The 10,727-nt window shown below is 39.0% G+C and overlaps 2 protein-coding genes across 2 annotated transcripts; one reads left to right on the plus strand and one right to left on the minus strand.

Annotated features, from left to right (window-relative positions):
- Positions 1–279: 279 nt before the first annotated feature.
- Positions 280–6,179, minus strand: LOC134324523 (F-box only protein 47-like). The gene is made up of 11 exons (XM_063006396.1): positions 6,088–6,179; positions 5,725–5,886; positions 3,960–4,121; positions 3,795–3,871; positions 3,525–3,602; positions 2,951–3,059; positions 2,614–2,787; positions 2,144–2,293; positions 1,904–2,046; positions 1,142–1,301; positions 280–1,065 (listed from the first exon to the last, which is right to left on the minus strand). Exons 2-11 carry the CDS (start codon positions 5,876–5,878, stop codon positions 908–910), a joined length of 1,365 nt encoding a protein of 454 aa, XP_062862466.1. The 5' UTR covers positions 5,879–5,886; positions 6,088–6,179; the 3' UTR covers positions 280–907.
- A 3,524-nt stretch (positions 6,180–9,703) lies between these two features.
- On the plus strand, positions 9,704–10,423 carry LOC134324023 (claudin-14-like). Its single transcript, XM_063005675.1, has one exon. The coding sequence runs from the start codon at positions 9,704–9,706 to the stop codon at positions 10,421–10,423; it is 720 nt and encodes a 239-aa protein (XP_062861745.1).
- Positions 10,424–10,727: the final 304 nt, after the last annotated feature.

The raw sequence follows: 10,727 nt of genomic DNA on the forward strand, positions 1-10,727 counted from the left end.
ATCAGTGCTGCTGTGTCTTATCCACTCATACCAGCACAACACACACTAACATACCACCACCATGTCAGTGTCAGTGCAGTGCTGAGAATGATCCACCACCTAAATAATACCTACTCTGTGGGGGTCCTGACCATTGAAGAACAGGGTGAAAAGAGGGTAACAAAGCATGCAGAGAAACAGATGGACTACAGTCAGTAATTGTAGAACTACAAAGTGCTTCTATATGGTAAGTGGAGCTGATAAAATTGACAGTGAGTGTAGAAACAAGGAGGTGGTTTTAATGTTATGGCTGATCGGTGTATTTAAACACAATACATGATGTCTAGAAAAACAGGGACGCTAAACAGACTCAGTTAATGCATTTTACTCATGTTATGTAACAATGCTACAATTTAGAACTTAACTGCTGATAGTCTTTAATTTCACAATAACAGTACTAAGAACGTTTTCTACACAACAAACAATCTCTACAGTGCTCAAGAGTTTTGGTAGCAAATATTTAATTCAACATCAGTGGCATACTGAGAGCAAAAACACAGTAGCCTAATATAAAGTGGTAAGTGATAAAAATGTGTTTGTATTTAATTCAGATATCAATAAAAGCACATTAATTTAAAAATATGTAAAAATAACTAGGAAATACATAGACTGTACTTATAGCAGCGTACCATTCTATATGGACATTTTCAACAACAAAATTGAACATGTAGCTTTAAATAGCCCCAACCTGTAGAATGTATAACATGTAGAATAAAAATACCAGAACCAAAATGTCTGAAATAAATAATCATCCAGTGTTGCAGCGGTAACATTGGCTCACTAATAAAACCAGTCAGTCTCTCACATTTAAAACCTAATTCCTCGCCAGGCTGAGCTGAAAGTATTTGCCATGTTGATTTCTCCTAGACTATTTTCTTTCTGATGTCTGGGCCACTTGCTGTGTGTTCTTGTGATCTGACCCTTTCCTAAGAAGCATGTAGACAATCTCTGTGTGGAAGTGAGCATTCGCGTTCAGCAGGGTGCACAGACATTGTAGCGTGCTATCCATCGCTGCGTCACGTCGGCCTGTTTCGTAAAAGCATTGTTAGAAGAGAAATGTGTCCTGAGAAAATGTTAAAGCCTTGAGTTCTGTTTTTCTCACCTGTCATAACAAGCTCATAGAGTTCCATGGTGACTTCTGAGAACATGTTCTCCATACGCTGGATAAAGGACCATTTTTCTGAGGGCATGGAAAATACCTGACACACCTGCTGGGTCATCTTCACTGCCCAGTTCATACTATAACCGTCTTTTTCACTCACCTAAGACAGCATAACATGATTTGCACTGGTTATTTTTTTTACATTATATTTTATATACTGTACATTCATGTGGCACAGCGGTAAATTACTATAGGTCACTACTGCTGGGACCCGGCAGTCAGGCAGGCGTCTATACACAGACATAATTGGCTATGCCCCGGTTTTGGGGCAATGGGGTTTGGTAGATGCCAGAAGCCCTGGCATCCTGTTCGGGATGTGTCACTGCACTGTTCCAAGCAAAAGCCCAATTTGTTTTGTATAATCAATTATATGCACCTATTATTGATTATTATATTCTATATATAAGTGTTGGTAAAAATGAAACACAATAATCACAAGCAGTTGTCTACATGCTTTTGGCCATACTGTGTGTGTTCGACACTTTTAACCTTCACCTCTGGTTATTGTCGTTGTAAAGTTTGGTTCTCCCTGTGGGTTTTGTTAGACTACCCTAGCAGAACTGGTTACCCTAAATAGCCGATGTCGCTTCCTTGCTTCCGCTCAGTAGTTTCTTCGGTGACCCCCTGACACACTGCAACCCTGATCAGTTACTGAAGATAACCTTATGTAAACTGCTTTAACAAAACAGGTGCATTGCTTACTAGAATAAGAAAAATAAGAAGTCTGGAGATCTCGAAGTGCCTGCCGTTGATGGCTTTACTAGCTAGCACACTGTAGCAGATGCTGTTGCCACAAAGGATGAGCAGGCGTGCCACGTTCTCCATATTCCACGGCTGTGGCATGACTAGCAATGGCAAGCAAAATAGGCTGTTTAATTCACTACAAACATATTTTAAAGACCTAAAAAACAATACTATTTGTTCTGATTTAGGATTTCTTACCCATTAATTCATTTAAAATGGCTAGAATGGTATCAGCAGTCCAGTTTCTGTTTCCCCCATCTTCATGTAGAAGGATGATGGCCTTGGCCAAATCCAACAGGGCACTTTGCCCAACCACACTGTCCTGCACAGCTTGCCAGTTTAGCTTACCTAATGAAAATAATAATTCTGTTTAATTAAATGGCATTACATGTTATAAAACATGATGTTGTTATAGTGCACTTTAACTATAGAAAGCACTAAGCACTTCAATTATTAATAAGTAGTTATTAATGGTATTGGTGCTCAGGTGGCACAGCAATATGTTATGTTAACCCACATGCTATTGGCATCCCGGGTGTCTACACAGACATAATTGGCTGTGTCTGAGGGGAATGACCCAGGCCCCATGATGGTTTGGTGTCCTGTGTGTTACTGCATTGTGCCCAGTGATTCTAGGGAAGTAAAATATAAAAATGAAATAAAATTACCATCAGACTTCATTGGGCCAAAGAGGATGAAGAGTAGGCGGGCCTGGCTGACTATTGGCCAAGGTCTGAGGAGGCACGTCAGCCAGAAAAGAGCATCCCGTCTGCTCTTCCACTGATCAAACATCACACCTCTGCAGAAAAGACGAACTGACAGTTCCAGCTTGTGGCAGGATCCTGATTCATGCACACATTTTTCAAAGACATGATTACTATAAGTTAATATAGCCTGCCAAAGTGTCAAAGTGGTTCACTCATCTGTATTTATTATACAGCATACCCTGACAGATCTATGTGTACTTTTCTATAAGACTACAACAATCGATTTCTACTGACAAACCTGGCTTGCTTGTAACAGCTGCCTCTATTTTCTGCTGCAGTTTTGTAGTTTCACTCAGGAAACGAAAGACACGATGACATTCCAGCTCGTCCCAACCAGCAATCAGAGTCTATAAAAAGTTTCAGTAAGATATAACTTAATTGCAACAATACACCAACAGCACGTTTTTATCTGCTCCTGTATTAAACTGCTCCTATATTTAACATTTGTACTAGTACACCTTTTCAATGGGTTTACTTAAAATGCTAGCTTATCTTCATCAGTCCACTGTAATCCAGATAATACTAATAATACTAGTAATACTAATGAGGAAACGTTCTACAGAAACAAATCACACAAACTCTATTGTGAATAGACTTCAGACCCCTACGGTTTGTTTTTAATTGATAAATATGGTAGAGGGAGGAGGGTAAAGTGCACATAACATTAGTTAGATTAGTTACAGTCCATATTTTTATACCCACAAAGTTTACAAAGTGGTAGGTGTAGCTCATAAGATTATCAATATTATTTTACCCAATGAAACTGTCACTGACTGTATTATCTCAGTTGCTGCAAAAACAGTGCAACTCACCTGCAGGAACACTCCATAATAGGTAAAAGCCTGGCAGTGATGCAGTGCTACACATTGGTCCATCCTGAAACAGGAAACCTGGAGGAATGAAAACACAATAATTCCTTCATTCTGCTGTGGCGACCCCTTACAGCAGCAGCCAAAAGGAATCATTTATCTCCTGCATGAGCAATTTTTTATTACAGTTTAGCAATTTTGTTCCAAAAGAGCTGTTTTTTTTCATTACGGTCTAATTGCTAACTGTGACAAGCTGAATTTAATTGAACTCACCTGAGAAAACCTAATATATGTAAATTTTATTCTGTCCTTAGATGGTAGTAACAGAGTACATCTCTTGAGCAGTAAACCTGTAGAAAGAATAAAATTAAATAAAATACAAAAAAACACTGGCTTATAATATTATAATATATCATAATATAATATATAACGTCATACCAAGAGATCTGAAATGATCAACCACCGAGTCATCAGCTTCAAGCGATGTACAGTGAAGCTTCTGCAAAATCATCTTGTTCGTCCAGGACAAGGTGGACACATGCTTTACAATGCAAGTACTGATGCTTTTGGATACCATGCTTAAAACACTGACTTCTTGAACTGAAAAAAAAAATTAAATGACATAAGAAGTTTAAAAAATGCATAAACTATAAACTAGACAAATCCTGATTGTTGAAACAACAACTAAAAACAACAAAATGAAAAAATAAAAAAAGAAAGTGGTAAATATGTCATGTTAAGGCTTTGCAACTTCCGTTTTTCGGGACTCTTTAAGAACAGGAATATTGCCAAATATTTATTTTTAAAAGCATATTAAAAAGGTGATGATCCGAAGCAAAATCCTGACCTGCCAGGACACGGACTCCACATGCTGTGCACATGCTGTGCACTTATCTGTATATTACTGTATATAACCATTGGTATATCACCAGATATTGTGTACCTCTGCTTATATGTTCATAAATACATTGGTCACTGAATACTGTAATACATACATGCACACGTCCATACATTTTCTATATATTGCCTGTATGTAGTCTTATAGTTTGTATATTTTTGTGTTTAATGTTTAATGTATACATTGCTTGTATACTGTATTATACTAGAGAAATACCATCAGCCGGAACCAAATTTCTTGTGTGTATCCACATACTTGGCCAATAAATCTGATTCTGAATAAAGAAATATCAAGGATTTGAAGTGTACCTGATTTAGAGTACCCAGTTTTTTGAAAGAGTATAAGGAAAACAAAGTACCTGGAGGAAACCCTTATAAACACAGAATGTGCTTTAAAAAGATGGGAATAAGGTGAATACAGCCTTAAACGGTTAACTTTACTTAACTGTGATATTATTTATTTATTATCTGAGCAGCTAACCAACAAAAAGTGATGCAGCATAATTATATGACGTGAAATCAAACTTTTCAAATAATTCCTGACTGGATTTCTAAGTTTTATTTATTTTTATTATTTTTTTTTTCCTTTTTCTCCCCCTTTAGTGCATCCAATTGTTCAATTTGCATCGTGCTTCCTCTCTGTCTATGCCGAACCCTGCCCTGACAGAGGAGATCGAAGCTAAACAACATCCCCTCCGAAACACTGGCAGCAGCCAGATGCATCTTTGCCACCCACACATCGATGAGTTTGGCGCCACCTAGCGTTGCATGCGGAGAGACACACCCTAAGGGCACTCTTCCCCATCTCTTGTGTAGGCGCCTCTTAATCAGCCGGCAGAGGTCGTAATCGCATTCTGACAGAGAGAGACCCACCCCCTCCGGTCTCCAATCCCACCCCCCACCTGAACAACAGGCCAATCGTTGTTCATATAGCCGCCCAGCCTTCGACCGGCTGAAGGCAGAGCTGGATTCGAAACGAAACCTTCGAAATCCAGCTCTGGTTGCAGCGCGTGTTTTTACCGCTGCGCCACCTGAGCGGCAGGATTTCTAAGTTTAAGAAAATTTCTTTACAGTTGGTTGGTTATTAATTTTGACTTTTGACTAACATCTTTGTCCTGGTTGCCATCACACTGGCTTGTAATATCCAGAAACACCTGGTATAAGGCAGGAAGATTCTTGACAGGGCAACTCACTCACAACTTGGGACATTAACAGCCAGTCAGTGCTGCATGCTTTTGGGGTGGGAGGAAACAAAAGTACATGAAAGAAAACCTTCATTTCAAACTACATTTAGTGGTTTACTTACCTGTGAGATTATTTAATATTAAATCAAGCACCTCAGTTGGAAGTTTCTCAATAAATCCCTGACTGGACTTCATCTGGGTCTGATTGCTCCCCCTCCTGGAGAGATACGGGCGGCATCTTCGGTTTGATTTACAAGTCGAAGTAAATTTCTTCATAGTCCAAGCTAACACATAAAACATAAGAATTATTTCAACTTACTATAATATAAGTCATTAATTAACATAATGGCGCTCAAGCTAACTAACAAGCTACCAAATCCCTGTTATGTCCGTGTGTCACTGAAGTCTGCCAGTCAACCACACCTGAGGTACTGTGACCGAGCGTCTTGTAACAAAATTAAAATTAAAATTTTAGATTTCATTACCCAACTAAAGAGAAGTATTGAAATTTGGTAGAAAAGCTGGTGTGTTTGTTTACTTCGTCGTTTTGCCCTCGAAGCCACTGTCTGTCACTGTGGCGAACTGTCACGTAGCTCGTGAACGCACCTCGCGCCCCGCTGACCACAGCAGGCTGCAAAGACAGCTGTACACAAAATAATGATGCAGAGACGATCGTTGTCCTGTAGAGGGCGCGCATTACACGCTTTTAGCATTACTCGATCCTGTGCCGAAAGATACAAGTATGAACACTTTTACAAATGTACTCTGGAACATTTTAAATCTATTTAACAATGTAATGGTCATCTATTCATTCGTACTAACAACTTCATACTTAGATCCACTGGGTGTAAGGCAGGAGTACAACCCATAACAGGGTGACACACTCACTGACTCAAGCCAGATGACCAATAAGCAGTATGTTTAGCAGAGGCTTCTATCCAAAATGACTTACATTACAGTATTGTGACAGAATACTGTCTAAGCAATTAAGGGTTAAGGGCCTTGCTCAAGGGTCCAACAGTGTCAACATGGCAGTGGCTTGAACCAGCGAGCTTTCAATTGCTAGTCCAGTACCTTACCTGCTAGGCTACAGCTGCCTACATTGGGAGTAGTAGCAGTAGTAGTATCAGAAGTAATGGTAAAAGTATTAGAAGTACTAATACCAGATTTAAGTCATTTGGCAAATCAGCAAATTCATTAATTAATTTAATTAACCACTAATGATGTCAACATCAGTGTTGATTGATGTTTCATAGGACCAATGTTGCTGTGCATTGACATTACACTTTAGTCATAGTAGTAAAATAATTATGATTATTATTAGACAGTAGTGGTTGTAGTAGGAGTTAGGGTAGTAGTAGTAGTAGTAGTCACAGTAGCAGCTGTTGGAGTAGTAGAAGTAAGCGTATAAGTAGCAGTAGTTTTAGCAATAATAGTAGATACTGTAATTTGGCAATACTATAAAATTTATAAATTTGTTAATTCATTTAATTAACCACTATTAAGATCAGTGTAGTGGTGGATATGGACACTGAAAACACTGGGTGCCAAATGCCAATCTACACCTTGGACAGGGACACATCTGTATGTTTAAGCCAGTTTTAAATACCACCAAACTGTTGCTCCCTTGTTGAAATACCTTTAAATATCATTTAGACCACTGTATAAATCTAAAATCACCCTAGACGAAAAATAAAATTGGTGTTTTTAAACGTCCAAAGTCATCCACACACAACTTGCATATTCCTTTCCACATATACTGTACATTCAGACTGCAATTGTTTATTATGATTCTTTTTTTTTTACAATTTGTGCCAGTTTCAGCCCAGTTGTTGTCCTAGGCAATAAAAGAATTAGTTTTCTGACCATTTTAACATTTTAATCATTTTTTAGACCTGGAAATTACATTTCCCTTAGATTTTTTTTTTTTTTCTGAGACAGAAAGAACACTGATCACATCAATGGCCAGTCTAACCCAGTACAGCATTGTTCAATGAGCAGCAATGAAAAGAAATGGTCAGTGAGAGTTCAGACAGGTCCTTTGTTTCAGATGGCTGTGTTGGGGTGGCGTATCCGCCCAGCAAAGGAACGAAGGAAACGAGTGACAGCACAATAATCTCTTCATTTAGAAAAAGACAAAAACACTGTAGAAAGTTGCTGGTGATGTGACTGTGAACAGACTGCATAGGCGCACTGTATTTTCCTTCTCACTTATTCAAAGTCTGGTAAGAACATGAGCAGTAAATATTGTTTTATTAGTAGTTAATTTATTACTAATATTATTATGTAAAATGTATAGTGCATTTATCTTTACTATTGTGTTATTTCTCTCTGATAGTACTCATGTAGTATTTTGTTTGCTGCTTGTTGTAACATGCACTGTAGCATCATAGCATTAATAACCTTTTTATATATTATTTCATTTTAATTTGATCATATTTTGTGTTACTCTGACTAAAAAACATACAGATAAATTTTTTTTATTTATAGTTTTCATGCACTTAATGACTTGCAAAAAAACCCTGGTTCTTCTTTTTCTGTTGTGTTGTTTTCTTAGTTGGGCACTTGGGCACAATAGGATATCTGTATTCTGATTCCAGTTGGAGCCTTATTTCAACCCTTTGACATCCAAAGCAGTACTGCAATGCAGAGGGTCTTAAAGTAACAAACAATGATTTGCAATGGTTTTTGTCATGTTAAAATGTTTGTCATTTTAAAATATATGTATTTGTATGTAAAATTACATATATTCTGTGCCCTGACAAAACAAAACTTATAGACAGTGATCAAGGGGAAATAACCAATAACACTTTAGCAATATTTCAGTTGGGTAAAAATGGAAGAAGTACATCAAATCTGCCTGTTTAACAACTTGAGGAAAATAAAGGCCTAATCGGTTACATTAGTCTACCTAGGCAGTATTAGGGATCTATGACTAGGACATTTGTAGAGACAGCTTTTTCCTAATGTGATCCAAGCTACCCATCAGCAATAATGATGCCTTCACAGAAGTTATCCAGCCCTTGTACATACACCGATCAGCCATAACATTAAAACCACCTCCTGGTTTCTACACACACTGTTCATTTCATCAGCTCCACTTACCATATAGAAGCACTTTGTAGTTCTACAAGTACTGACTGTAGTCCATCTGTTCCTCTGCATGCTTTGTTAGCCCCCTTTCATGCTGTTCTTCAATGGTCAGGGCCCCTACAGGACCACCACAGAGTAGGTATTATTTAGGTGGTGGATCATTCTCAGCACTGCAGTGACACTGACATGGTGGTGGTGTGTTAGTGTGTGTTGTGCTGGTATGAGTGGATAAGACACAGCAGCGCTGCTGGAGTTTTTAAACACCTCAGTGTCACTGCTGGACTGAGAATAGTCCTCCAACCAAAAATATCCAGCCAACAGCGCCCCGTGGGCAGCTTCCTGTGACCACTGATGAAGGTCTAGAAGATGACCAATTCAAACAGCAGCAATAGATGAGTGAATTACATCTACAGGGTGAACCAACTAGGTAGGAGTGTCTAATAGAGTGGACTGTGAGTGGACACAGTATTACACTCCAGCAGCGCTGCTGTGTCTGATCCACTCATACCAACACAACACACACTAACACACCACCACCATGACATTGTCACTGCTGTGCTGAGAATGATCCACCACCCAAATAATACCTGCTCTGTTGTGGTCCTGTGGGGGTCCTGACCATTGAAGAACAGGGTAAAAGCAGGCTAGAAAGATATGTAGAGAAATAGATGGACTACAGTCAGTAATTGTAATCTAACATAGTTAAATATTTAAAACACACTCCTTTTTGTTAATATAATTAAACATTTAAATAATCTTAAAGAAAACCTGTAAGGATGTGTTTAATTGTATTTTTTCCCACTTTGTCCCATAGGACATTGCTACTGTAAAAGGCAAGCTGTTGCTACTCACCAGGCAACATGAACAGGTGAAACGTAGCTCATTAGTCACGCTGCAGACAGTGCTGGACAAGCCTGACTGACAACAGCTCCAGCAAGGGATTTACTATAAAGCTGAGAACAATTATAACAGCGACTAAAGGTGTTAGTCCATATTTGCACAGAAGCAATGGGCACCAAGGAACAGCAGCTCCTGGGTTTCTTTTTAGGCCTTCTGGGCTTGATTGGCACACTCGCATCAACAGTGCTTCCTCAATGGCGCCAAACAGCTTACTTTAGTGCCAACTTTCTTACTGCTTCATATTATATGAAAGGTCTATGGATGGAATGTGTTAGTCACACTGCTGGCATCTACCAGTGTGAAGTCCATCGATCAATGCTGTCTTTGCCCAAGGATGTGCTGGCAGCCCGGGCTCTAATGTTGCTCTCCTGTGCCATCTCTGTTGTTGCTGCTATCATTTCCGCCGTGGGCATGGAGTGTACACGTTGTGCCCAACATTCCCATGTTAAGTCCTCTTTAGCTGTGAGTGGAGGTGCATGCTCTATCCTGGCTGGTCTCTTCTGCCTCATCACTGCATCCTGGATGACCACTGAAGTGATCAGAAATGCTTATGATGTCTTCTCCACCAGTGGGATGAAATATGACATTGGCCTAGCGGTGTATCTTTCTTTTGCTTCTGCTTTTTTCAGCATTTTTGGGGGTGGTGCGCTATGTGTAGCTACGTGGAACGCAAGAAAAAAAATTATTGACAAGATGCCAGGCTCACGTGAACCACATCGTCTGATCCCAGACCATAAGGCAAACCCTGCTCTTGAAGGTGATCAGTCATCACTAACAACTTCCTTTGGCAGTGGGTTCAGGCATAGTATAAGCAGTCTTGAAAACTAGTATTAAAAGTTTAAACTCCAAAATAGTACTGTTGTAAACATTGCTTAGGTAAAGTAGCAAGTAGCAACCAACCTTCATACCTACCAGTGTAGGACAGACGTTTACTCTAAACTTTATTGAAATGTAAAAAACCCTTTATATACCTTCCAGTGGCTAAAAAAACGTCACGGATGGTAAAAATCCAATCCAAAAAAACATGGGACAGTAGAAAAAATGTAAATGATGTGCAAATAATTTTTGACCTGCAGTCAGTTGAAAACAGTACAAACATAAGATATTTAATGTTTTATCTAATAGCTGCAAC

The sequence above is a fragment of the Trichomycterus rosablanca genome, chromosome 12, assembly GCF_030014385.1.
Source record: "Trichomycterus rosablanca isolate fTriRos1 chromosome 12, fTriRos1.hap1, whole genome shotgun sequence".
NCBI classification, from domain to species: domain Eukaryota; kingdom Metazoa; phylum Chordata; class Actinopteri; order Siluriformes; family Trichomycteridae; genus Trichomycterus; species Trichomycterus rosablanca.

What these genes read in the sequence shown, in the direction of transcription:
- LOC134324523 (XM_063006396.1), bottom strand. Translation starts at nt 5,878, where the DNA reads ATGAAGAAATTTACTTCGACTTGTAAATCAAACCGAAGATGCCGCCCG. An exon ending in AATATTAAATAATCTCACAG is followed by an intron (nt 4,122 to 5,724) that starts GTAAGTAAACCA and finishes TTTTTTTTTCAG; the next exon opens with TTCAAGAAGTCAGTGTTTTA. An exon ending in TGATCATTTCAGATCTCTTG is followed by an intron (nt 3,872 to 3,959) that starts GTATGACGTTAT and finishes TTCTTTCTACAG; the next exon opens with GTTTACTGCTCAAGAGATGT.
- LOC134324023 (XM_063005675.1), top strand. Translation starts at nt 9,704, where the DNA reads ATGGGCACCAAGGAACAGCAGCTCCTGGGTTTCTTTTTAGGCCTTCTG.